Consider the following 27,649-nt stretch of genomic DNA (forward strand, 5'->3'; position numbering starts at 1 on the left):
CGTATTTCTTTTCTAAGCGCGTACTACCTAGATTGGATTTCATCGGGTAACGTTTCCCGAAACGGGGACAACAAACTACCCCATTTTTTCACGTCTCATCTGAGTTACCAATGGCACCATAAATAATTCCAATGGTGAAAAGATGTAAAACGAGCAAAGGCAAAGACAATATCTTGTGCAAGTTGCATTCCGTAGATGTAAGTACTTGAAAATTCTTAACCGGAGAAGTGCGAAGTGAGTTGTGAGAAATGAAAAGTAAGAAAGGAGGGCGGAGAAAAGAGAAGTGCGAAATGAGACGCCATATGACCCACTGTAAAAATTCTGTAGTGCGTAGTGAGAAGTGTGATGTATCATCATTACTCACTTCGAACTTTTAACTTTTCACGGTAAAAAGTGACAGAGAACAGAGAAGTGAGAAGTGAGACGACTCTGAGATCACTTCGAACTTTTAACTTTTCACGGTAAAAAGTGACAGAGAACAGAGAAGTGAGAAGTGAGACGACTCTGAGATCATCCCGAGAAAGAATGAGTGAGATGAGAAACGTTTTGCTCCTCACTCCATATTTCTCACTTCCCAATTCTCACTGTGGAAAGTGAGAAGATCGAAGTGAGAAGTATGTCGCTTCACTTTTCACTCACCATTTCTCATTTCTCACTTCTCACCATTTCTCATTCCTCACTTCTCACTATGACTCTCAACAGCTCCGACAATGCTTGTCCCGAATTGACTGGAATGTTTTAGACCGCCTGAACATCGAATCAGCTGTAGACCGCTTCAACTGTCTGCTACGTGACTGCGTTTCGGCCACTGTACCGAAGCGAAAGCCTCCGAGAAACCATCGTGGACTAATGCTCTATTACGCAACCTGAAAAGAGTGCGCGCTAGAGCTCTTCGCGTTTATACCTATCGACGGTGTGCCTTCACTAAACGGAACTTCAACATTGGCAGCAATGATTTTCGGCGATATAACAAACCTCGTTACAAACATTATGTTCATCTCACGCAAAAAATTCTCCGACGACACCCTAAGAAGTTTTGGTCTTTCATGAATTCTAAAAGGAAGGAAACTGGACTGTGCAGTTGAAATGCTTTACTATGTTCCCAGTTTTCAAGAAAGGCGACAAATGTGATGTGAGAAACCACCGTGGCCTAACATTACTCATAGTGTAGTCGAAAGTGTTCGAGTTGCTATTGAACGATAGAACGTTCGCTTCCTCCAAGAATTACATCAGCCCCTATCAGCATGGTTTCTTTCACGGCCGCTCTGTGGAAACGATTCTTACCAGTTTTACTTCGTTTTGTATTGAGAACATGTATAAAAAAATCCAAATAGATGTCGTTTACACCGATCTCAGATCTGCCTTTGACAAAGTTAATCATGAGTTGCTGCTTGCAAAGCTAGAAAAAAATGGGCTATTATTTTGCTTTATGCACTCGATTCAGATCATATCTGGTTGGAAGCCAAATGTCATCCAGTATTGGAAACAGTTCGTCCGACTGTTGCTATTCTCGCTTTTCATAAACGATGTAACCCTTATTCTGCGACGTGGAGGTATGCTGCTGTTGTTTGCCGATGACCTTAAAATGTATGTAGTTGTCCGAGATCTCACTGACTGCTATGAGCTACAGAACCTTCTCGAAATCTTCTATGAGTGGTGTACTCGGAATATGATGGTTCTGAGCATTCCGAAGTGCTGTGTCATAAGTTTCCGACGTGTGACTAATTTCATCCACCTTGACTACAGTATTGCTGGTTCTCAACTTCAACGGGTTGATCATGTTAAAGATCTAGGAGTAGTTTTGGATGAAAACCTTACCTACAGCCGGCACTTCTTAAATAGAATCGATAGAGCCAATCGCCAGCTTGGGTTCATGCTTGAAATCTCCAATGAGTTCCAAGATCCGTACTGCTGTACTGCTGCTTACGCTGATCGCTGTCGTTAGCGAGCCACAAGCCATGATCCATCGCTTCAGCGAAGTGTCCAATGAGTTTGATTCCAACATCTCTACATCCAGATTTTGCTGCCGCTTGCTGAGCCGTCTTTAATGTTATTATTGTTTGACCATCATTCGATTTAAGAATTTCATGTAGACAACACAGTCCTATGAATAAAATACAAATACAAAAACAAATGAAAAGAAAGAAGAACGAATTGAGAATTGAAATATAAAAATTGAGAAATGATGAGTGAGAAGTGAAAAGTGAGTAGTCTCACTTCTAACTTCGCAATTCTCACTTTTCTCAGTAAGAAGTGAAAAATGAGAAGTGAGAAGTGAGACGTCACATTATTTCTCACTACTTAATTCTCTCAGTAAAAAGTGAGCAAAGTGAAGTGAAATGCTCATTCATCGCCTCACTTCTCATTCCTCATTTCTCACTTCTCACTTCTAACTGTAGAAAGGGAGAAGAGCAAAGTGAATAATGAGACACCTTACTTCCCACTCCTCTTTTCTCTTTTCTCACTTTCCGCAGTGGTGCTCTCTGCCAAACAACCATTTAGACCAAACGGCGTTTTCGGCCAAATGACCTCCCAACAAACATTGGAAGCTAATAGAGCACCTATTCAACTAAAAATAGGCTTCTTCGTCTAGAAACATAGCTTACTCAGCTAAAATTGTTTGTTGGTTGTTCGGTCAAATGAAGCTCGTGAATGAACGTGTTTCATATCGGACGCCGATACGGGTGTTTGTTCCTGTTTTGTGCGGTCGGAAAGTAAATAAATTGGTTGGCGATCGAACGTATTCCATATCGGACGCAAATCCGGGTGTTCAGTTCATTTGTGTGGTCGAAACATAAATAAATTAGCTCGTGATTGCACCTGACGAACTGGGTGGGCAAGTGACTCCCGCTTCTGCCTTGATTACTTATCCCAGGCTCGTCTCTATAGAATAATGAGGCATGGACTACAACACTTTCCCAGGTAAATCCGTGATCTATGCTTCTGTTCATCAACCCTACCCTATCAATAGCACTTTATTTCCGTAGCATTGTGGGGATGCAGAGGTATTCTTGGTCTCAAAGTAGAAGCAACAATAACATGAACATTCTTCTCCTTTCCCAAATGACTGTAAGGACTTGGCCGGCACTGTTAATAATCTACATTTGTGAGCTGCTGAAACATGTTTTTCAAGAATAGGTGGTAAATCTCAACCTCTTTTCACTTGGATCGTAGCCAAATGGTGTATTCAGTATTCGATCTATGACACGTTCGGCTAAATGGTTTGTTTGGCCAAATTGCTTTCGGTCGATTGCGTTCCGGCCAAACGACCCTTCCCCCTATGGATACTTGGAAGTAGTGCTTAACGGGGTAAATCCGGCTATATCGCCAGGCTTAGTACAACACTGAAGCTAACAATATGACGTCCCTAACCCCGAATCCCAAGGTGTCAGGCAACCCGTGCCGAGGGGATGAATGTCCTGGGGGGTGAAAGAATTAGCCAGGTCGTTAACGGAGCCTGTGGAGGTTTCACATAGTAAGGGCTGTTTAGGCGGCAAGCGGGTGGCAATGGGTGGTACCCACACACCACCAAGTGGTGCACATATGGTGCAAGCGAATGGGAGCTGGGGGTATTACTCGTAATACCCCCACAGAGTGTGGGACCGAGTGTATGGGTGAGCACACAAGTAAGACTCGCATGGTACGCATGGTCGGTAGTGTTAGAATGACTGAAGTCTGGTGAGGCCTGGCAGGAGTGTCGGGGGCAGATACCTCTGCGGCACCTCAGAATTAGTGGAAACGAAAGTCTCGCTATGCCTGGCAGGAGTGTCGGGGGGTTGATGCTTCTGCGGCACCTCAGAAATTGGAGACATGTAAGGTAAGTGGTGCCACTCCGTTGCAGGATGGGGAGACCACTACACTGACTGAGGACTATCTGGGTTTTGAAATATCAATAGGGGGGTACTGCCTGCAAAGTACCTGACGGATACCCTGTTGGCAGTATCAAAGCCCGGGTAGGTGAGTGTTAGGCACGCGTGACGTGCCGGGTGTTCCACGCCCAAACGATGCACAGAGTGAATACAAATGGGAGATGGAGGTATTTAAACCCCCACTGAGTGAGTGCCTGAATGTCAAGAGAGTGGTGCAAGCGATACGGACTGAATGTATGAGCGAGCACACAAGTTAGACTCGCATGGTACGTGTGGTCAGAGTGACTGCTTAGGCAGTAGTGTGATCCGGCTGCCAGGGACGGATTGAATGCAGTCTCGCAAGGCCTGGCAGGCAGGAGAGTGTTGGGGCACATGTGGTGTCAGTGTGTCTTGTGCAAATGTGTTGCATGGGGAGTGTAGGAGAGTTGAGGCGCATACGTGCACTTGTGTACGTCATGTAGGGGGCACAATGCCCAATAGTCATCCCCCGAAGTATTGCCTAATTTCGGGCCGAAGGAATAACTGGAGAGGAAGGAGTTGGTTTTAGTGGGTCGGGAGTGGTGATCCCATCCCCACACTACCTGGGTTTGCCTCCCCAGGTGTCTGGTTGAAGATTTCCATTACCTTCGTTAAAAAAACGGCCTTTCTCCCAATGCTGCACCTTCTGATATTGATGTGGTTGATCGATGTTGTACGAATACGTCGTTTACGGACAAGAAGGCAAACACTGGCAAGTTACTGTTTAACGTAACGCTCACTTTATTTCACTATACTTTACTTTTTACAAACTTATTAAACATCACTTCACTTACGTACGTTACGCGGGATAAAATTATAACTGAAGCTACACGCGCAACGCGCGCATATTTATATCTCCACGCTTCATGTTCCAGAAGCACGTGGAATGTTCTGGCACAGCGTAGCTCATTCTAGGCGTGCATGATGATGATGATGACGATGATGATGATGATGATGATGATGATGATGATGATGACGATGATGATGATGATGTGATGATGATGATGATGATGATGGTAGTCCATACTCATCTCGCCTCCTATGCTCTCTCATCGCTGATTGTTGCCGATGTGCACTGTGTATGCCGTTGTTGGTGCTATTTGCAATCGAGGAGCGCGAACACTTCGCGCTATCGGCGTTGGGCATGAATTCGTTCCCTTTCTTTCTGAACATACCGCCGGCCTTGAAGGCTCGCCTTCAACAATCTGATTCTTGACTATTCTTCTCCGTATGTCAGTTCTTGGGACTACCTTGAAGATGCGTGATGGATACTCTGGATAGTACCCTCTATGTGATACAGAGCTTCTGCTGTTCAACTCTGCTGAACATTCTTGGTGTTTTCCTTTTATCCGCTGAATTGGATCTGCTCTGATATCGTTCGACCGATGCAACAAGCTATTATGTCTTCCGTTGCAAGTTTTACAGCCTCTAGAACTACATCTTTCCATTTCATGCTTTGGAGAAAGGCAGTTGAAGCACAACTTCAGCTTTCTAACCTTTCGTTTCTTAGCTGTATAGCTCATCGCGATGAACCTCTTGCATTTCCATATGGGATGATAACGTTTGCTTTTACATACCTTGCAACCCACTGAGATCGTTGACATAAACGACACTTGTGGATTAGAATGCATAAGTCTGTGATGTTCACTTTTCGCTGTCATCAATATTTCCAACATATGGCATCTTTTGGTGATGAATTGAATGATCTGTTCGTATGTCGGCGAATCGTCGTCCTGGGTCTGGTTTTCCCAATCTTGTCTTGATGCTCTATCAAGCTTGCTGGTGATCATGTATACCAGAATTGTACTCCATTGATCAGTGGGTTCACCAAGTTGCTTCAGTGCATTAACGTTCCGCTGGCACTCAGTTAGCAAACGACGCAATTCCTTTGACGAATCTTCAGGCACCTGCTTGATTGAGAACAGTGCCTTCAAATGTTTCTGTTTGACTAGTCGTAGATTTTCAAACCTCTCCACAAGTAGGTCCCATGCTATGCGGTAGTTATGATCGGTAATGTCCATAGCATCCAACATGTTCGCTGCCTCACCTTGCAGGGGTTGATTTCAGGTAAAGTAGCTTTTGCACGTTTGATAGCTGTCCGTTTTATCGATGAGCGCATCAAACGTGTCTCGGAATGTCGGCCAATCAGTGTATTCACCGCTGAACGTTGGCAACTCTAATGTGGGCAGTTGCACAGCTATTTTTTGTGGTTCCACTGCAGGTTGCTGGTATTGAGAATGCCTGCTGCCCGCGATCATTTGTCCTGATCCTTGCAATCTTTCGATGATTGAATGCAATGCAGCTCTTGCATTCATACATCTATCTTCGAAGATTGCGCGTTTCTCTTCTTCTTCTTCCTTGTTTAAGTCTTCTTCTGCGTCGATGGCAGTTTGTACTGAGTCATAATCTGTCCAGCATTGGTCGACGACTTCTAATCGCGCTCGAACCAATGCTGCTGTAATCCCAGGCTTGGATTCGATGTCTCGGATAAACACTTCGATCCGTGTCAGGCGTCCAAGAATAACCACACGCTGCTGATTTAACTGAACCATGCTAAACGATTTGTGGATTCGTTTTTCTGTCGAAAATTGATGTGCCGTTGCCCGGTGACGTCGTTGAAATAATCAGCTGCTCGTGTCTGAATTAAATTACAATCGACGACTGACGCGCGCCAAAGCACTGTATCGGATACTGTAGCTGCGTTGCTACCGTTAAAACCGACGAACTACTAAAATAGTGAACTACTCGAAACCAACAGTCTCCCTAACAGCGACGGAGACTGTTACCACGGTCCCGTGACTATCACTTTCGCGCACACTAACCGACCCGCTACGCGATTCTTCACAGTGCGACCGTACACGATTTCGCGAAACTTGCCTTGCCTTCTGGATTGCTGGATTCACGCTATCCGGTTCGAAGGACCAAATGTACGAAAACGTCTTTTTCGGACAAGAAGGCAAACACTGGCAAGTTACTGTTTAACGTAACGCTCACTTTATTTCACTATACTTTACTTTTTACAAACTTATTAAACATCACTTCACTTACGTACGTTACGCGGGATAAAATTATAACTGAAGCTACACGCGCAACGCGCGCATATTTATATCTCCACGCTTCATGTTCCAGAAGCACGTGGAATGTTCTGGCACAGCGTAGCTCATTCTAGGCGTGCATGATGATGATGATGATGATGATGATGATGATGATGATGATGATGATAATGATGATGATGATGATGTGATGATGATGATGATGATGATGATGATGATGATGGTAGTCCATACTCATCTCGCCTCCTATGCTCTCTCATCGCTGATTGTTGCCGATGTGCACTGTGTATGCCGTTGTTGGTGCTATTTGCAATCGAGGAGCGCGAACACTTCGCGCTATCGGCGTTGGGCATGAATTCGTTCCCTTTCTTTCTGAACAGATGTCAATCCCTCACGTTAGTAGATCGCTGATGGCAGCGTATAAGGAGAGCAAAGGAGAAGAATGAGTACGTGATTCTTTGCTACTATACGTGTGTAGGTTTGCTCATGGATGGAGACGGATATGTCTGGTAGACCTGCGAAACTGGAGATGTTTAGTGAAAGGTTCCCTCGGTTGGTTTAGCAGTATTACCAAGCTATTATACTAACACCTAAAGACGTAATTATCTCAGCAAAATATTGAAAATGTTCTTGATACCAATTGTTTGTCATTTCTGGACCTTTCTTGGCCGTGTGATAAGATGCGCGGCTATACAGCAGTTAGTTGAAGGTGGCTGGGTTCTGTTCGGTCCAGGAAATTTTGGAATAACAATTCACATAGGGGAAAAGACGGCTTTGGCAGGTTTTGCTCTATTATTGTCAGGGGTTTTTCTATGAAATTTGGCCACAATATTCTTTGATATACAAAGAATATTTAGGCCAAATTTGAGCATAATCAGTCATAAAAAAACCCCTCAGACCTTTCGTTTTTTCGTCATTGGGTGTTTCAATCACTGCGATCATTTGTTCAATCTATTGTGATATATGCTCCATTTGATGTAGCTTTGTCAAGTTAACGCTTTATTACTATGTAGTCACATCGCCTTGACTATCAACGTTATCCCAATGCGGTATTATGGTTCTGATGAATCGTACTACCGTATTGCGATTTGTTTTCCAAACTTCAGAGGGTTCTATCAGCACTCTGTTATCACGTTTCAAAAATTGCCGGACAATGACATGAAAAGTGTTCCGAGTCCTCTATATGTATGCCGCAGAAACGACATGCATCATCTTGAAGTTAGCTTGAAGTGGAATCAACTCGGCAATGGCCTGTTAAAACACCAGTTATATATGCTTAGATCTTTTTTAAAAGATCTAGAATTTCGTGATTAGTAAATACGTTAGGTGTAATGAACCGTTTTGACTGCCCCGCAATTAAGGTTTTTTTCAAATGTCTTCTATTTTCGAATGCTCCCAAGATTTTAGTTTCGTTCTAAGAGAGCGCGCAGATAACCAAAAAATTGTTCCAAGCCCACGAATTGTCGAGTTGAACCAAGTCTTGCCAGCATGTCGGTTTGTTCGTTGCCTTCAATGCCAAAATGACCAGGAGCCCTTCACTTTGTTTACTGTGGTATTCTAGAATAACAGTGTAGATCAGGAAGTGAGGAGTTTGAAATAGGCGTGCATTCAGTGTCAATATAGAGTGAAGATAAAGAGCAGTAGTTTTGGTGACTATTGGTGGAACTTATTATTAATAATGGTAATCTTTATTATTGATTATTGAATATCACATTGGCGATCCTAGCCATGAAAGGGTGTGCTGAAGAAATTGTAATTGGTTTTGTGATTGAAGTGTTTTGTTTTGCCAAATGGTAAGTTTTTGTTTTCTTATCGCGCTGGGTGGAGACATCCACTCCAAATAATCTAAACGTTGTTTCCACCTGAATTTTCAGGTACATTTCACGTGCACACGTAACTGCAAATGCTTCAGAAAATTCAGGTGAAACTTACGTATCCGGTGAACTCTATCCAAAACTCAGGTAGAACTTACCTGATTTTCACGTAGAATGAAAATTCTATCGAAAAATCAGGTAAAAGTTACGTGAATTTCAGGTGGAAAAGATCTACGTACTTTTTCAGGTGGAAATAACGTGCAGATTTTTTTGGGTGTCATGATGCGATGATTGTGAGATTGTGACCAGGGGGGTAATATGCGGTGCATCGCGCCTCCTCTGCATGTAGTATGAAGCAAATGTAAATAAACAATCCCACAATTTTTTCGTTAGTCAGCAGTAGTGTAGGTTAACCAATATCCTACAAGATTCCAGTTCGAAAAATGTTACACTTGCCAAGCGGGGTGGCCCAGGGTGGCCCGCCTTTCCCAAGCGGCGAGGCCCGGATAATACATCTTAGGTAGGCTTGATTTGTTCGTGGATGACAGGCTTACCCCTCCCCTGATTGTGACAGGAGAATTTAGGCATGGTGATTTCTTTTATATGCCCTGTTACTTCTTTGAAAATACACGGTTAAGTAAATGAACTCAATCAAAAAAAAATTAAATTAAAGTTCGTTTAAGTTGACGGTAAATATATTATTACTCAAAATAAATTTAATCATTATACTTTTTTTTCACTGTTGATTTTATTGAGAGGTTGGATTCATTGAATGACTTTTTGAGAAAATGTGGATTTGCGGAGCAATACCAAGCAAAATTTCGCATGATTAGCTTCGATTAGCTCGAGAGTAACTTTTAAGAGAGGTGTATGATTTTTTTTGTGATCACTTATTTCGGAAAACTATAACTCGGAAACTGTTAGAAAAAAAAAAATGCGAGAAATGAGAAATCAATCGGGTTTTGTTTAGTTGAATAAAAAGATTTTTGACAGTAAAAATGCATGAATTTATTACAGTGGAATGATTCAAATCTGAAAATATCTATCTTCAAGAACTCATAGATAGCAAAAGCGTTCGAGTGTTGCGTTGGGTGTTGTTGGAGTAGATGTGACGAGATAGATGAGTCGGGTTAAGCCCAAGGCCATCTGGTGTGGTTGCATAGATGGAAGAGATGAGTCGGGTTAAGCCCATGGCCATCTGGTGTGGTTGCATAGATGGAAGAGATGAGTCGGGTTAAGCCCATGGCCATCTGGTGTCGTTACACAGATAGAAGAGATGAGTCGGGTTAAGCCCAAGGCCATCTGGTGTTTGTTTTCACAGCGGAAATAGATGAGTCGGGTTAAGCCCAAGGCCATCTGGTGTCGTTGCATAGATGGAAGAGATGAGTCGGGTTAAGCCCAAGGCCATCTGGTGTTTGTTTACACAGTGGAGATAGATGAGTCGGGTTAAGCCCATGGCCATCTGGTGTTCGTCACATAGTTGGAACATATGAATCGGATTAAGCCTAAGGTCATGCAGTGATTGTTTTTATAGTGTGAATATAAAAATCGGATAAAGCCTTAAGTCATCTGGTGTTGGTAAGACGACCAAGATTCAATGTTCGAAGTTGAACCCAAGGCCAGTTTAATCGTTGTGAGAAGTTAAACCCAAGGCCAGTTTCATCGATGGTTCTTTGAAATCTTTGAAATAATTATTCAAAAATGAAAACAGAATTAGCGACGGTGGTGCCTTTCTCGTGTATTATAAAATGTAACTAGAAAAGCACATAAGAGTGGTCAAAATTGCACTTTATGGAGATAGATTCACTTATTTGATCTTTTAAGCTCTATGTTTAGTATTGCGCTACAGAATACTTCTAACGCTAGAGTCTCATTTTTTGGAGTTAGATTCAATTAAATTGTTGAAAAATATTGGAGAAATGACTCAACATAACACCAGGCTGATACGTAAACCGAAAAAAATAGATAATTATGGAAGTGATCAGAACTAAAAATTCGATAGATAATTATGTTGAAAGCGATAGAACTTGCACAGATTTCTGATAGGTAATCGGAAAAGTTAAATTCATGGTATTGTCTTGTAAGTGTCTAAAACGCTTCGAGTTGAAGAAACCAGAAGATGTTAGTATGATATAAGAAACGTTGGGCACTATTTACTAAGCTTTGAGAAAAATAGATTCCAATTCAATTCAGAGAAAAAAATCGAAATAAAATGCTGGTGGCCTTTTCGTTTATTAAAAAAAGTGGAAAGCGTATATGAAAATTAAATTGTTATTTTTAATAAGATATAGATATTATAATACTTATAACTATTTTGTATGTATGTTCGTTTACAAACGAATGATTATTTTTTGTTATTTTTAATTTTATTATCCTTTCCCATCGATGTCTTATTCATAGTATTAAGTCCATTTGTCTGTGAATCAAATTGTAATCCCTTCCTTCCTTCCCCAATCCCTCAATCATTCAATCATGACAACGGTCATTACTACACGATCACAGTAGCCTCCTCCCAACCAAACACAATGTTCCTTTTTGTTATTTTTGTTTGTTGTTCCTTCGAATATGGGAGGAGCTAAGTCACGCAAATAAGCTGTTGCATCACAGAAAATATGTGTATAAAAAAGAAGCACGTCGCGCAGAGCGATTCATTGTTTTTGTATATTTCAAACGAAGAATAGAAGGAGTTAAACGTTCCGAGTCGTTTTCCTGCCACCGAAAGAGAACCATTGCCATTCCTCACTGCCGGTGTGAAGTCACCGATCGCTGCTGCTGCTCCAATCTGCCGATACAGTCCATCGTTGGTTGCTCATCCGAGCTCATCTAGTCAAATAGTGCTGTCCCCTCGTTCCGATCCATTACCTGATCCCTCCAGTGGTAGTCAGTTTGGACACCGGTTCGACTGCACTGCACGGACAGGCTATTTGCACGGCGTCAATTGTTCCTGGAGCACTGACAAAGGAATTCAGTGTTTGTTCCATCAGTCCGATCCACTCTCAGACCCTTCCGGTAATCTGTTGTGGACACCGGACTGACTTGCACACGGACAACCTGTTTTCCTTGGCCTGTTAGTGTTAGCCAGAGATGCAAATTGATTGTCCACCCCCAAAGAAGAAGAGATTGAGTATTTGTCGCCTTCCGTTCCCCCACATTGTGCACCGCACATTTTGGTCCGAAATCGAACCGGATAGCAGCATCGGGCCTCCCTGAAGGCAGTTGAAGGTTGTTTGTTTGGCTCTGGTGGTGAAACGAAAATACCGTCGTGACAATTCCGTTTCCCGTGTTCCTCGCCATCGCGTTGCGAAAGTACAGTTCGCGCGAGTGCTAAGTGAATCCTGTTGAAACAGGTCCGAACAAGTTTCGGTATAGACAGCTCAGTAGTGTTTGTGCCCTTTTTGGGTAAGAAGAAAGAACAGTGTTGTAGTGTGTGTGAACGATTGGACTGAAAAAGTGGTGAATTCTATTCACATCAATGTCGCTGACGCATACACCTTTAAAAAGTGCTGCAGATAAAATGGGCGAGCTGAAGACGCTCGTACATCTTCGTGGCCAAGCGAAGGCCAAAGTGACAAGGATCCGGAAAACCATCGAAGAAATTTCGAAAGCTGGCATTGTTCAATTAACATTGTCCCAACTGAAAGTGTATTCGAAAAATCTGGATGCTCACTTCCAAGAATATTTGAGTTTCCACTACCAAATCACCGCTTTATTGCCAGCGGAGAAATTGGATGATAACGATGAAATGTATCTGCAGTTCGAGACCCATCATACCGAAACCGCAATGCTAGTAGAAGCATTAATCCAGGATGCTACCCCGCCACCTACCCCCGCAGTCGTACCCGCTACCGTGCCCGGTGTCCCACATGCACAAGTAGTCGTGCAGCAGCAACCGCTGCCGGTCCCAATCCCCTCGTTTGATGGGAAACCGGAGAACTGGCCGAGATTCCAGCAAGTGTTTATGGATATAATGTCAAGGTCCAAGGATTCTGACGCCATCAAGCTACATCATCTTGAGAAAGCTCTAGCAAGTGGTTCTGCCTCCAAGATCATCGACCCGAGAACGCTCAGCGAAGGTAATTTCGCCCACGCTTGGGATCTACTGCTTGACGTTTATGAAGCTGAAAGAAAGGCAGTAGACTCCCACATCCACGGCCTGCTAAGTTTGAAGCGAATGCAAGGAGAATGTACCAAACAAATTAGAAGCCTACTGAACGAGACAACCCGACACGTTGAAGGTTTGAAGCTTCTAGGACAGGATCTAGAAGGAGTGTCCGAAAGATTTGTCGTCGTCGTCCTATCTGATGCCTTTGACCCAGAGACCAGGAAGCAGTGGGAAGCTACCATTCCTCACAAGGAAATTTCAATATATGAAGACACCGTTAAGTTTTTGAAGGAGCGCTGCTCACTATTGGAGCGTTGTGAAGCCAGTCGTCCAAAATCGTCAACCAAGGAATCCAGCCAGAAACCAACCTCGAAGCCCACGCCGATGAAGTCGTTCGCTGTGGCTGCACCCGTAGCCAACAGTGACGCGAAATGTGAGATCTGCGATGCGAATCATCCCAACTTTAAGTGCGACAGGTTTGTGTCTTTAACGGTACCCCAACGAAGAGTTAAGGTAAGAGAACTTAACCTTTGTTTTAATTGCTTGAGGAAAGGTCACCTATCCTCAAAATGCCCTTCGACTAAATCATGCCAGGAGTGCCAGGGTAGGCACAATACGTTACTCCATGAGCCCAAAACTACAAGGCACGTTCCAAAACCCGTTGATAGTCCAAATCCCCAACCAGAAATACCCCAAGTCGTTTGTTCCAAGGTGCCTCCCTCAGGAAGTATTTCGTCTTTGTCCAATTCCGTCCATAAGGTACCACGATCAGATGGTACCCTATTGCTTACGGCCATGGTTGATGTATTAGACAAATCTGGAAATTATCACCCTTGCCGTGCATTCCTTGATTGTGGTTCCCAGCCACATTTGGTTTCCAGTTCACTTGTTGAGAGTTTGGGAATCGATCAGGTATCTACCCACGTTGAAGTTGTAGGAGCAACCGGTAAAGGATCGGTGCTTAACAGAAAGGCTACGCTCTCTTTTCGTTCCCGTTGTACGGATTATCAGGCCCGAATTGAATGTTTGGTCACCGATGTGGTGACAGGTCCCCTTCCCGGTCGTAAATTGGATCCACGCTATTGGAATATTCTCAAGGAAACCCTCCTAGGGTGGGTTGTTGCAGGCGGAGCTGATGATGCTAGTGAGAATCAACATTGCTATACTGCCAGTCTACGTCCGCTGACAGAGTGCATAGAGAAGTTTTGGTCTGTGGAATCGATTGAGGCTCATGATCCCGCATCTAAGGAAGAGCAAGTTTGTGAACAGATTTATAGTTCAACTACCGTTAGAAACCCAGATGGTCTGTACACTGTTCATTTACCATTGACCGAATCTATAAGTGAGTTGAGCTGTAATCGATCTTTGGCCCTGAAGCGATTCCACATTCCAGCAACGTCTACTCAAGAATGCCGAAATGAAGATGGCTTACGTTGATTTCATTAATGAGTATAAGCTACTGATTCGTTGTAAAAATGTATCAGAGTCCGATGATACACCGGGGAAGTTGGTCCATTATTTACCCCATCACGCAGTTTTGAAACCAAGCAGATCCACTACCCGTCTGAGGGTTGTTTTCGATGCCTCAGCAAGAACATCTGGTCCTTCGCTGAACGAAGTCTTGATGACTGGTCCTACTGTTCAAGATGATATTTTTGCCATTGTCCTTAGATTTCGGAAGTATCGTTTTGCGATCACGGCTGACATTTCAAAAATGTACAGGAGAATCCGTGTCGATGAAGTTCACTCCGGCCTCCAGCGCATATTCTGGAGAGAAAATCCTTCTGATCCGCTTCAAATATTACAACTAACAACTGTCACCTATACTGCCTATAACCGCATATGAGTCCCATATGAAAAAATAGCAAATCGAGAAAACGACCATTTAAAAGATTATCAATATTTTCTTCAGCGTTGCTTGATTGAAATGTTTTTCAAACATTTTTCACGCCAGTGTGGTGTAAAAATATGTATATTTTACTATGCCTTGCATTATTAAAATGATTTTTGCTTATTTTTACGAAAATAATCCATGGGACAGTATATGCGGTTACTTTGCCTGTTGGAAGAGAAAGTAATCGCATATCCTGTCCAACTACGTTGAATTCTGTAGGAAATTACATCAAGAATTACAAATCGTGAATTTCGCATTACCGTCGTATACACCGAAACGATTGTAATTGTTATCATACTATCCTGTACTAAGAGTTCTAGACTAGTTTTATAGCCAAATTATAAAAATGTTCATTTTTATCGTGAAATGAGAACACGAAAGTTGTGAAACATGTGATTCGACAGAGCAAACCAAACATCGTCTGGACATTCAAAATTCATCCTAAATGTTTACCGAATTTCAGAGACCGTCTGATTTTTCTTTATTTATGATTTAAACATGTTCCAAATGTGTTGGTGGGAAATTGAAGTTACACGTTCAAAATGATGGGTACATGTTCTGCCCATGATTTCATAGTTGACGTATCAACCATTTAGAATTTCAGCAAATTTTTCAAATTACGCGTAAACTACAGTAATTCAACTGCTGCAACATCGATACGTTAAATGTTCCAAATCTCATTTGAGTGTTTACGGGTTGAAATGTTTTAAATTTGCGACATTTGTCCTAAAATAATTCGAAATGCATGCGAAAGTACAATGGTTGTTACGTCAACTATGAAATCATGGGCAGTGTTGGTCACGCAACCGAGTGAAAATTAAGAATAGCAGATTATTGCTAAATAAAAACAGATACATCTTAATGCTAAATTAGTATATCCACAAAAGATAATGTGACATTGTCGCAACGTGTTTGTATAGAGTTCTGGTAGATCAAACCTTTAGTAAACTTTTGGGAAATAATATCCAATGGGTTTCTACTCCATTCAATCTCAATTTGGTATGACCGGGCCTTAAACATCATCCGTTCTTCTTCTTCTTATTGGCATTACATCCCCACACTGGGACAGAGCCGCCTCGCAGCTTAGTGTTCATTATGAACATCCACAGTTGTTAACTGCAAGGTTTCTAAGCCAAGTTACCATTTCTGCATTCGTATATCATGAGGCTAACACGATGATACTTTTATGCCCAGGGAAGTCGAGACAATTTCCAATCCGAAAATTGCCTAGACCGGCTCCGGGAATCGAACCCAGCCACCCTCAGCATGGTCTTGCTTTGTAGCCGCGCGTCTTACCGCACGGCTAAGGAGGGCCCACAAACATCATCCGTTGGCCGAGATAAAGTTCTAAGAATAATTATCATAATAAAAACAAGAAAAGAAAATCTTCCTGAACCAAAGTCAGTTAAAATTCATGTTTATGGGACATATTATACGATTACATTCACAATGGGACTCAAATGCGGTTACTTTCAAGATGGGACAAATCGACTTGGTATTTTTTTCGAAATTTTTAGAACAAATTACATAGTTTTATTTAAAAGCATACAAATATAAACCAAAATATAACCATTCGTCATCAAAACTCAAAAATGATGAAAAGTCATATGGGACAGTTATGCGATTACAGGCAGTATGGGACATCCAGCGCCCCTTTCTTGGCCACTCGAACATTGTTGCAGTTAGCCCGCGATGAGTACCAGCGTTTTCCAACAGCGTCTAAGGTGGTAGAAGAGGACGTCTATGTAGATGATGTGGTATCAGGAGCTGATACGATTGAGCAAGCCATGCAACTTGTTTCTGATTTGACAAGTTTGTTGAATTCCGGTGGATTTCCAGTCCATAAATGGTGTGCGAATGATACAGCCATTCTTGAAACCGTTCCCGAAACCGACCGTGAGAAATATTTGGAATTCGAAAACTCTGACATCAATAAGGTTATCAAAACCCTAGGCCTACTGTGGGATCCTGCAGAAGATAATTTTCGTTTTCATTGTCAATTGAACTTCCAACCATTGGCGAGGCCAACTAAGCGCATCGTCCTCTCCGAAATAGCACGATTGTTTGACCCGTTGGGATTAGTTGCTCCGGTGATAGTTTTGGCCAAGGAGATAATGCAACTTTTGTGGAAGGATGGAGTGGGATGGGATGATGCTTTGGAAGGTGACATTCTGCAGGCTTGGATTACGTTCAGAGAGTCTTTAAAATTTGTGGATTCTATCAAAATACCACGCTTCGTTGGATTACCGAACATCGAATTCTATGAAATACACGGATTTGCTGACGCTTCGAATCGTGCTTACGAAACTGTTGTTTACCTGAGAGCAGTTTCCGGTACAGATGTTAAGGTTTCACTGCTTTGTAGTAAGTCAAGAATTGCTCCCCTAAAACCCTTGACGATCCCAAAAATGGAATTGTGTGCGGCTTTGTTGTTATCAAGGTTGATCCCCAAATGTATTGCTTCGCTGAAAATTGAAATCTATCGCGTCTGTCTATGGTCCGACAGCCAAATTGTTCTGGCATGGTTAAAGAAATCTCCCAGTCAGCTCGAAGTCTTTGTCCGTAACCGTGTGACGGAAATAACTACCACAACCAACCAATTTTACTGGTTTTATGTCCGCTCCGAAGACAACCCAGCTGATGTTGTGTCCCGCGGACAATTACCTCAGATTCTTGTAAACAACATGCTGTGGTGGAATGGTCCGTCGTTTTTGAAAACCCTGCAATATGAAATGGTTAACATTGAACTACCTCCAGAAATTGAGTTACCTGAAACCGTTTCCACTATGCCAGTTATATCCACCACCATTGATCCACAAGACGTTACATTCCTCGAGGCCTTCGGATCGTTTCGAAAACTACAAAGGATTGTGGGATACGTTTTACGCTTTGCAACGAACTGCCGATCGAATCGTAATGATCGTGTATCAAACAAAGGCTTGACAGTCTCCGAATTACGTAAGTCGATGATAACTATAATTGGATTGGTCCAGCGCCTTGAAATGGCCGATGAAATCAGTTTGATCTCCGCGGGAAAACCTAGTCGTCGCTTCGCTGCGTTAGATCCAAGAGTGGTGGATGGCCTGTTGAGAGTAGGAGGTAGACTCGATAATGCTCGCTTGCCCTACGATGCTCGCCACCAATTATTACTACCTAATAAAAGCCCAGTTTGTTAGCTCCTCATCCGCGATATGCATCTAGAAAATCTACATCTTGGACCGTCCGGATTAATGTCGTTGTTGCGACAACGATTTTGGTTGATAAACGCCAAATCAGCCATTCGTAAAGTATTGAGAAGGTGTATTACATGTTTTCGAAATCGCCCTCGCTGTCTTCAACCCATGATGGGCCGATTGCCCGAGGCTCGTGTTGTTCCGTCCATTCCATTCTCTCGAACCGGTGAAGACTTCGCGGGACCGGTGTATATAAAGGTTGGTCTGCGTAAGACCGTTCGAGTAAAGGCATACATCTGTATATTCGTGTGTCTTGCCGTTAAGGCTATTCATTTGGAATTGGTTTCCGACCTGTCATCCGCAGCCTTCATTGCAGCTTTACAGCGATTTGTCAGCCGCCGGGGCTTAGTCGAAGAAATTCACTCCGATCACGGGACAAACTTTGCAGGTGCAAAGTCGGATCTCCATGAACTGTTCGTAATGTTCCAAGATGATCAGTCGAAGGGAAAAATTGATGACTTCTGTTCCGCCCGAGAAATAGTGTGGAAATTCATCCCTCCTCGTTCTCCGAACTTTGGAGGACTATGGGAGGCAGGGGTGAAAAGTACAAAAACTCATTTGCGTAAAGTGTTGGCTAATGCCTGTCTGAATTTCGAAGAGTTTTATACCGTTCTTACGCAAATTGAAGCAGTGCTCAACTCCCGTCCCCTCATTGCTAACTCTCTGGACACTCATGAACCATCTGTCTTAACACCAGGCCATTTTCTCATTGGTCGAGAGTTGGTAGCCATACCCGAACCTACACTTGCGAATATCCCTGAGAACCGTTTGACAAGATGGAAGTATCTGCAGGCTCTACGAGAACATTTCTGGAGACGTTGGTCAAACGAGTACCTACATACGCTACAAGCTCGCTCTAAATGGACTAAGGGTTCACCGAACGTTGTGCCTGGACTAATTGTCCTAATCAAGGAAGACAATCTTCCTCCGCTTTCATGGAAAATGGGCAAGATTATTACTGTTTATCCTGGTACTGATTTAGTGGTAAGGGTGGTAGACGTACAGACATCTACTGGGGTTTACCGTCGTTCTGTTTCAAGACTCGCACCTCTACCAATATCAGATAATGATGAAGCATTCGCATCTGCAGATCCACAATCTAGCCGGGCGGGAGAATGTTCGTTTACAAACGAATGATTATTTTTTGTTATTCTTAATTTTATTATCCTTTCCCATCGATGTCTTATTCATAGTATTAAGTCCATTTGTCTGTGAATCAAATTGTAATCCCTTCCTTCCTTCCCCAATCCCTCAATCATTCAATCATGACAACGGTCATTACTACACGATCACAGTAGCCTCCTCCCAACCAAACACAATGTTCCTTTTTGTTATTTTTGTTTGTTGTTCCTTCGAATATGGGAGGAGCTAAGTCACGCAAATAAGCTGTTGCATCACAGAAAATATGTGTATAAAAAAGAAGCACGTCGCGCAGAGCGATTCATGCTGCTTCAACGGTCGTCAGAGATTCCAGTTCGAGACAGCAACACGTACGGACGTGTTTTTTTTTTTTGCTCGCGCATTTTTCGAAGTGTTTTTCTCGTTCTTTCGCTGTTTACGTTTTCGCCTGTCGCGTTGGCGTTATTTTCTCCCGGACCCGTCATGGGAGACTCGGTGGCCGATTCGGTCGCTGGAAAAGTGCCTAAGCGCACTGCTCTTGGAGGCGCAGGTAACCCTCCAAGCAGCTTTTGCAGAGCAACGTGTTTTCGCCGTTGCCGCTTGATGACGCCGGCAATCCGCCGAAAAGAGGAAGAAGCAGCAATCGCAGCTGCCGCAGGTGCAACCGGAGCGGAAGGAGAAGTGCCCGCCCGTGTTTGTGAAGGGCGATCCGCCGGATTTACGCCCAAAAATTCGCCAGCTGATCGCTAAGGGGCTGAAATGTACTTTTCGGCTCTGCAGCGAGGGCGTGAAAGTGATGCCGGCCAACAGGGACCATCATCAATCCGTCGTGGAGTTCCTCGAGGTCCACAAGTATGAGTACTACACTCATGACCACCCCGGCACGAAGCCGCTCAAGGCTTTGCTGCGAGGACTTCACGACATGAAGGAGGAAGAGCTCCAAGCAGAGCTTGAAAGTTGCGGACTGAAGCCAGTAGCCGTCCACAAGATCGCTCGTCACGACAAGGCGAGGAAATATCGCGACCAGCTTTACCTGATCCATCTGGAGCACGGCTCCACTACCTGGAAGGACCTGAAGCTGGTTGGCGTTATAAATTACACCGTCGTTGACTGGGAGCGATATCGGCCAGTGCACCGCGATGTCACGCAATGCACCAACTGCTTCAATTTCGGGCACGGCACCAGGAACTGCCGCATGAAGCCGCGCTGCAACAAGTGTGGCGAACCCCATCCGACGGACGAGTGCGACAAAATGGAGGTGGCCGATCCCAAGTGCGCCAACTGTGGCGACAAACATCACGACACCACAAAGGGCTGCCCAAAGCGAGCCGAGTTCCTGGAAATCCGGAAGAAGGCTTCCACCAGGACTATTCCGAAGAAGAACCGTGTTCCTGTAATCAACGAGGTGAACTTTCCAGCCATCCCGGCTCCCCGTCGTGTGATTCCAATACTCCCACCGCTACAGCCGCACAAGCGACTGGCAGCGGCAGCTGCATCGGTCCAAGCTCCAGCATCGTCGGCACCATCCACCAGCGAATGGCCCCGCTTCCTCCTCCTGGGTTCCGTCGGCAGTCGGAGAACGAAGCCGTCCCACCGGAAGAATCTGCCCCGCTGTACACTCCGGAGCAACTGATGCCGATCTTCGCGCAGCTCGCCACTCGACTGCGCGGCTGCAAACCGATTCGACCAGGTCTTCACACTTGGCATGTTCATCATTGAAAATGGCTGCTAGGGTGGGCCTGGTCAACTGGAACTGCTTGCTCGCTAAAGAGCAAATCAATCGAGCTGAAGGATTTCCTTGAGGAGAAGGAAATAGACGTGGCGTTCATCACCGAAACGCACCTAAAACCGGAGGTGAACGTCAACATCCCGGACTTCCGCATCGTGCGACTCGACCGGCCGACCAGGGGAGGTGGTGTGGCCATCGCTCTTCGCTACAACATCAACTGTCGTCTGCTTCCAAGCTTCCAGCTCAATGTCATCGAGGCCATCGGTGTCGAAATCACCACTTCGGTCGGCACAATCGCGCTCATCGCGGCGTACTGTCCAACGCAGGCCAAAGCCGGCGATGGATCATCGGCTGCCCTTCGGAGGACATCGTCAAGCTGACGCGGAGGCAAGGCCAGTATATCATTGCCGGCGACTTGAATGCCAAACATCAAGCCTGGGGCAACAGTCGCGGCAATCGAAACGGCACCATCTGGAGCAACGACATGGAGGAAGGCCACTACACGATCCTGAGCCCGGATTCCCCCACTCGGCTGAGTCGGTCCGGTGCCCACGCAACGCTCGACCTCTACGTAACAAACCTGAGTGACCACGTCTCGCAGCCGGTTGTATACCAGGAGCTCAGTTCGGATCACTATCCGGTGGTGGCGGAACTGGGCTCCTCGGTCAATCGGCACCAACAGTTACGGCGGAACTACCACCGAGTGAACTGGCAGCGTTTCCAGCAGTGCGTCGATAACACCGTCGACTACGAGGTGCGTCCGGAGACGCCGGAAAGTATCGACCGCCAGCTGTGCGCTATCGAGGAGGCGATCACGGCGGCCCGAGAGCAACACGTACCGACGGCTCGGCAGGTAAGCAACTCCTTAAACATCGATACACTCACCAAAGATTTGATTCGATTGCGGAATGTCACTCGCAGGCAGTTTCAGCGTACTGGACTGCCTGAGCTTAAGGCACGCTGCAATCGAATCACAAAATTATCAAGTCCAGAATGGTGGACCTCAGAAATAACGACTTCTCGAATAAGATCCGCACTCTCCCAGATTATGCTAAGCCGTTCTGGAAAATGACCAAAATTCTAAAATCCAAGCCTCGGCCCATTCCACCTTTGATCCCACTAGACAATAATGGCTCTAAGGATCGCTTGATAACTCCTGCAGAGAAGGTCGCTGAAATAGGTCGTCACTTCGTCAGCTCACACAATCTTGGGCAGAACATCGTCAGTCCACACGAAGCAGCCGTCAACGAGCATGCTAACAACATCCATTTGATTCCCAACGACTTCTCGGAGGAGTTGGAGATCTCAACTGACGAATTGACGGCCTATATCAAATCGTCGAAGAACATGAAGGCCCCAGGCTTCGACAGCATCCTGAATCTCGAGCTCAAACACATGAGTGCTCCGTTCTTTGAGCACCTCTCGCTGATCTTTAATCAGTGTCTCCGGCTTAGCTACTTCCCATCGTCCTGGAAGTCAGCGAAAGTCATCCCCATCCGGAAGCCTGGGAAGGATCCTTCCTCTCCCAAAAGTTATCGACCCATCAGCCTTCTCTCAGGGTTATCCAAGCTGTTCGAAAAAGCTATTCATCATCGGTTACTAGAGTCTGCCGAAAATCTCAACATCTTGCTCGAGGAACAGTTTGGTTTCCGACGCGGTCGGTCAACTGTACACCAACTGACCCGAGTTACCAACGTCCTCAGACGGAACAAGTTTGTCTCGAAAACATCCGCCATGGCCTTACTCGATGTCGAGAAGGCATTTGACAATGTATGGCATGATGGCCTGGTGTACAAACTACAACGCTACAATCTTCCCAGCTACCTGGTGAAAATCATCAACAATTACCTGTCGGCAAGGACATTCCGGGTCTCAATCAGCGGAGCGAGTTCCAATGCGCACAACATCGTCGCAGGCGTCCCCAGGGCAGTATCCTCGGGCCCCTGCTTTTCAATCTGTTCACCTCCGACATGCCAGAACCTCCAGAAGGCGGCATTCTGTCTCTGTTCGCAGATGACACATCCATCGTCTACAACGGTAGAGTGATCAGAGCGCTAGTGGCAAAACTCCAACGAGGCCTGGATGCCCTGACAGAGTACCTCACCAGCTGGAAGATCTGTATCAACGCGGCGATGACCCAGGTCATCATTTTCCCCACTCCAAATCCCTAAACTTGTTCCGCCTGGGGACTGTAAAATCATCCTCAATGGCACAACTGTGGAATGGGCCAATGAGGCCGGCTACCTTGGCTTGACCCTCGACAGCAAGCTTATTTTCAGGCAACAGGTTGACAAAACGGTGACAAAGTGTAACGTCTTGTTGAAACTACTGTACCCTTTGATCAACCGCCGGTCGTCAAATAAACTTGCTGTCTACAAGCAAATCATCCTCCCTGTGATCGAATATGGCATGCCGGTCTGGGAGAGCTGCGCTAAAACCCACCACCTCAAACTTCAACGGGTCCAAAACAAATTCCTGAGGATGATCCTCAACACCCCTCCCAGGACAAGAACATCCGAGGTCCACCGTCTGGCCGGAATAAAAACCTTACATGAACGCTTTGGTGAGTGTAAAGAAAAGTTTAGGGTCCGTTGCTTGCATTCGGATCAGGCTCCAATTAGGGCGCTAGTTCCAATCTAGGTTATCAAATTTTTTATTGTAAATATTAGTGTACATAGTAGTTAGGTTATCAAATTTAAAAAAAACACACCAGCGCCTCCTAAAGGCCGTCATGATACATTATATTTTAAAAATTAAGTAATAGCATAATAATAATAATAATAACAATAATTGAAATTGAAGTTGGAGGGCCATGCCGGCCGATCACTGTACATGTATAAAATGATTGTAGAACAAAAAATGATTTAAATAAAGAAGAATTTTACTACTACTACTTACTGCAGAGCGATTCATTGTTTTTGTATATTTCAAACGAAGAATAGAAGGAGTTAAACGTTTCCGAGTCGTTTTCCTGCCACCGAAAGAGAACCATTACCATTCCTCACTGCCGGTGTGAAGTCACCGATCGCTGCTGCTGCTCCAATCTGCCGATACAGTCCATCGTTGGTTGCTCATCCGAGCTCATCTAGTCAAATAGTGCTGTCCCCTCGTTCCGATCCATTACCTGATCCCTCCAGTGGTAGTCAGTTTTGGACACCGGTTCGACTGCACACGGACAGGCTATTTGCACGGCGTCAATTGTTCCTGGAGCACTGACAAAGGAATTCAGTGTTTGTTCCATCAGTCCGATCCACTCTCAGACCCTTCCGGTAATCTGTTGTGGACACCGGACTGACTTGCACACGGACAACCTGTTTTCCTTGGCCTGTTAGTGTTAGCCAGAGATGCAAATTGATTGTCCACCCCCGAAGAAGAAGTGATTGAGTATTTGTCGCCTTCCGTTCCCCCACATTGTGCACCGCACAATGTAAATGATTACAATATTATTTTTATTTATATTGGATATTTTACCACAAATAAAAAAAGAAGCGTTAATTCTATTCGCTTTTTTTTAACAACAAGTGCTATTATGTAAAACAAATTTTGTCATAGCTTCGGAACGTAACTATCAATCATGTTGTAATTAGCATCATAATATAAATGTTGTGTAACTACGAGTTTCGTACTAGAATAACTTCTTGACTACAAACAGACGTCATCACTCTAGTATATCTACTTATAATTATGAAAATTGTATTCCATTCAGTATATCCGATGTAACGAAATAAATCAGGAAGCATGGCCTTACTCCTGTTTGCTTTGTTTTGTTAATGTTATTTTATAATCTATTTTCAAGGTTAACAGCAATCAGTTAAGATTTGGGATGATATTCGTTTAGACTCATCATCTGTTTGTGGATTTAGAGGCAGCCTGCGACTTTCTATCATTGCTGATTAAATTGTTTCGTGCAACGCTGGATGGGTCAAAATCGAGCTTCGGAACGAACAGTGAGACGTCCGATTCTTTCGTGACATTAGATGGATTAAATCAGGACGATACACTCTCCAAACTGCTGTTCAACATAGACTTCGAAGATGCAAGGGAACTGTTTTAGCAACAAATAATACATACTAATTTTGGCTTGGCGGATGACATCGAGTACTGGGAATATCTTTCATGCCTTGCAAATGGGAGAAAAATATAATAGGGCTGATCTTAAACTATGTTGAAACCAAGTATATGGACAAGTAACAAGGCACTTCGAATGATTTATGATTATCGACGAGCTCATTTGTTTTGCAACGATATTTACTGATTTCTTTATTCTACTTGATCTGGTTAATACTTAGTAAAGTATTATAATAATAACAGCTGGCTTGTTGCGATTGACACGAACATTGATACGACATATATAGCACTGTGCACATCGTTCATTCGTCCAGCGACCCTATACGGTCATGGAGCTTGAAAAAAGAAGAAGAAAAACTATCTAACTCCCAAAGTATTTGAGCGAAAGAAAAAGCCGCACATGGTATCTTGTGCTAAATGGAGAATGGCACAGACGCATTAATCATGAGCTGTACTTAGTAGACACAAATATAAACAGGCCTACAAAATATGGCAAATTACAGTGGCCTGGACATGTAGTTTATTTGCCAGAGGAGAGAGCTGAGAAAATGTGTTTTGCAGAGTTTCCTGAGCTCATTGGCTGATGATTGGCAGTCAAAGAACAAGCACCCTGGGAAACGGGTTGTTTAACCCTCAAAGAGATAAGTAGGAAGCTGCTCAGAATGCTAATGAAAACAAAATGCAGGTCGCTTATTAATCGTACTGAATGAATCGACCGGCTTCAACACCTACCGTACACACAACGTCAACCAAGTTCTAACCTCGTCTGCCGATTGCATTTTTCTGTAACATTAATAGTTTGGTACATTCCTTTTTCTGTCAGGGGAGGATGTGGTATTCTAGAATAACAGTGTAGATCAGGAAGTGAGGAGTTTGAAATAGGCGTGCATTCAGTGTCAATATAGAGTGAAAATAAAGAGCAGTAGTTTTGGTGACTATTGGTGGAACTTATTATTAATAATGGTAATGTTTATTATTGATTATGGAATATCACATTTACGACAATCCAAGGTTTGGAGTGACTGAACACATTCCCAAACGAGTTTAGATGTGCACATTCCTGATTCAAAAGCATTCAATGCTGTTTGACCGTCAGACATTATGCAAATATCAGAATGTCTGTAATTTCGGCGTAAGCATAAATTAGAGGATTGTATAATAGCTTGAACTCCAGCTTGGAAAACAGTTGGCCACTTAACCATGAAAATCAAAATATTTATCCCTGAGTCAATCACGCCTGCTCCAACTTTATTATTCAGCTTGTGAACTATCGGTGTAGAATACAATTGATCCTGAGCGAAGATTTGATACACAATTTGTCCAAACCTTTAGTTAGCCAACCACAGTTATTATTTCTTGCTGAAAAACAAGTGGTGTTGCTTGGGCAGTGCTTGAGTACTGTGTATTTCTATTATTGTCCCTCACCAGTAAGGTTCATAATCGCCAACCCTCAATTTCTTATCTAATCCCTAGCATCTACCTACTTGAAATTTTCTCAGGTTAGCTATAAATATGTTCCTTCAACAGTGATGTTGAAGTTTTATTTTAATCGATCCAAGCACCAGTGTGCTCGACGGAGCTCGATTCAACATGAAGGCGATTTTTATTATCACCACCCTGGTGGCAATTGCTGCTGCCTCCCATATTCCAGCTTCCTCGCCGGCCCGAAGTCTCAAAGAAGACCTACTGGAATTTGTCGATCTGCTCCCGTTGGATGAGCTCACAGATCTGGTCGTTCGTTATATAACATCCGACAAGGAGTTCCAGAAAGCATTCCTTTACCTACAAGGTGAGGAATTCTCCGCCGTTTGGGATCAATTCTTTGCGGTGAAAGAGGTCAAGGATGTGCTAAACCATGTACAGGATACAGGACTGCAGGTGTACGAGCTTTTGAATGAGGTTGCCGATTTCCTGGGACTGAATCACGTCGAGTCAGTTCGAGTGATGAAACGTGGTGAGATATTTTCTTTTATAATAAATATAAGTGAGTGCGAGTAATCTTACAATTCTGTGATTTCAGTAAGATCAAGTGGATTGAGTGGATTCTTTGACGAAGTTCTTGAACTACTGCCCGTAGAAGAACTAAAGGCTCTGTATGAACAGAAGTTGAAATCAAGCCCGGAATTCAAGGCTTTTTTCGACAAAGTATTGAGTTTGGATTTCCAGAAATTAGTAGATTTTTATCAGGTACGAAATGGCAGCTGAATGTGAAGATCGTAAACTTTATCGTTTTTATTTTTAGAGCTCCAAGGAAACTCAGGCCATGGTTCAGAAGCTACGCGATCATGGAGTCGATGTTGATAAGTTCTTTGACATGGTTGCTGGATTTTTTGGATATTCCTCCTAGGCCTCTTCTAGAAAACATAAATTTTCAAAATTGAATCAATTTTTTCAACTTATAAGATGTTTAATTGACATAAACATATTACATATAATTCTTAACTCATCTTTCAATTTAATCTAATAGCTTTCAATTATAATTCAGCTGATATTTATGCTCACATGTTCTATCTTCTAACGATTCAATTTGCCCTTTAGCAAAATCTCGAACCATAAAGCAAATATCTCAAATTGCAATTACGGACCAACTTCCAAGGCATATGCGCTTCCGAAGCATCCAGTTTCAAATTACTTTCCCTTTATTTCATTTGTTGTAAGGTGCCCTCAATGGTGTTGATCTGGGGTTAAAAGTTAAAATAAGTGTTCGTTCGGGGTATGTTCAGCTGGAGGCTATTTTTTCAAATCAAATT

General features: G+C 43.7%; 2 protein-coding genes across 3 annotated transcripts; both read left to right on the forward strand.

The window, feature by feature from the left end:
* Positions 1 to 12,268: 12,268 nt before the first annotated feature.
* Positions 12,269 to 14,293, forward strand: LOC134209987 (uncharacterized). The gene has a single exon (XM_062686005.1). The coding sequence runs from the start codon at positions 12,269 to 12,271 to the stop codon at positions 14,291 to 14,293; it is 2,025 nt and encodes a 674-aa protein (XP_062541989.1).
* Positions 14,294 to 26,460: 12,167 nt separating this feature from the next.
* On the forward strand, positions 26,461 to 27,302 carry LOC134216962 (protein G12-like). Of its 2 annotated transcripts, none has more exons than XM_062695719.1 (3): positions 26,461 to 26,853; positions 26,920 to 27,086; positions 27,142 to 27,302. In XM_062695719.1, the coding sequence occupies exons 1-3, from the start codon at positions 26,490 to 26,492 to the stop codon at positions 27,244 to 27,246; spliced, it is 636 nt and encodes a 211-aa protein (XP_062551703.1). In that variant the 5' UTR covers positions 26,461 to 26,489; the 3' UTR covers positions 27,247 to 27,302. The 2 variants fall into 2 exon arrangements, with proteins under 2 accessions (XP_062551703.1, XP_062551704.1); XM_062695720.1 differs by having other exon boundaries at positions 26,461 to 26,850.
* Positions 27,303 to 27,649: the final 347 nt, after the last annotated feature.

Source organism: Armigeres subalbatus, chromosome 2 (genome assembly GCF_024139115.2).
Source record: "Armigeres subalbatus isolate Guangzhou_Male chromosome 2, GZ_Asu_2, whole genome shotgun sequence".
Taxonomy (NCBI): domain Eukaryota; kingdom Metazoa; phylum Arthropoda; class Insecta; order Diptera; family Culicidae; genus Armigeres; species Armigeres subalbatus.

What these genes read in the sequence shown, in the direction of transcription:
- LOC134209987 (XM_062686005.1), top strand. Translation starts at nt 12,269, where the DNA reads ATGGGCGAGCTGAAGACGCTCGTACATCTTCGTGGCCAAGCGAAGGCC.
- LOC134216962 (XM_062695719.1), top strand. Translation starts at nt 26,490, where the DNA reads ATGAAGGCGATTTTTATTATCACCACCCTGGTGGCAATTGCTGCTGCC. An exon ending in AGTTCGAGTGATGAAACGTG is followed by an intron (nt 26,854 to 26,919) that starts GTGAGATATTTT and finishes CTGTGATTTCAG; the next exon opens with TAAGATCAAGTGGATTGAGT. An exon ending in AATTAGTAGATTTTTATCAG is followed by an intron (nt 27,087 to 27,141) that starts GTACGAAATGGC and finishes TTTTATTTTTAG; the next exon opens with AGCTCCAAGGAAACTCAGGC.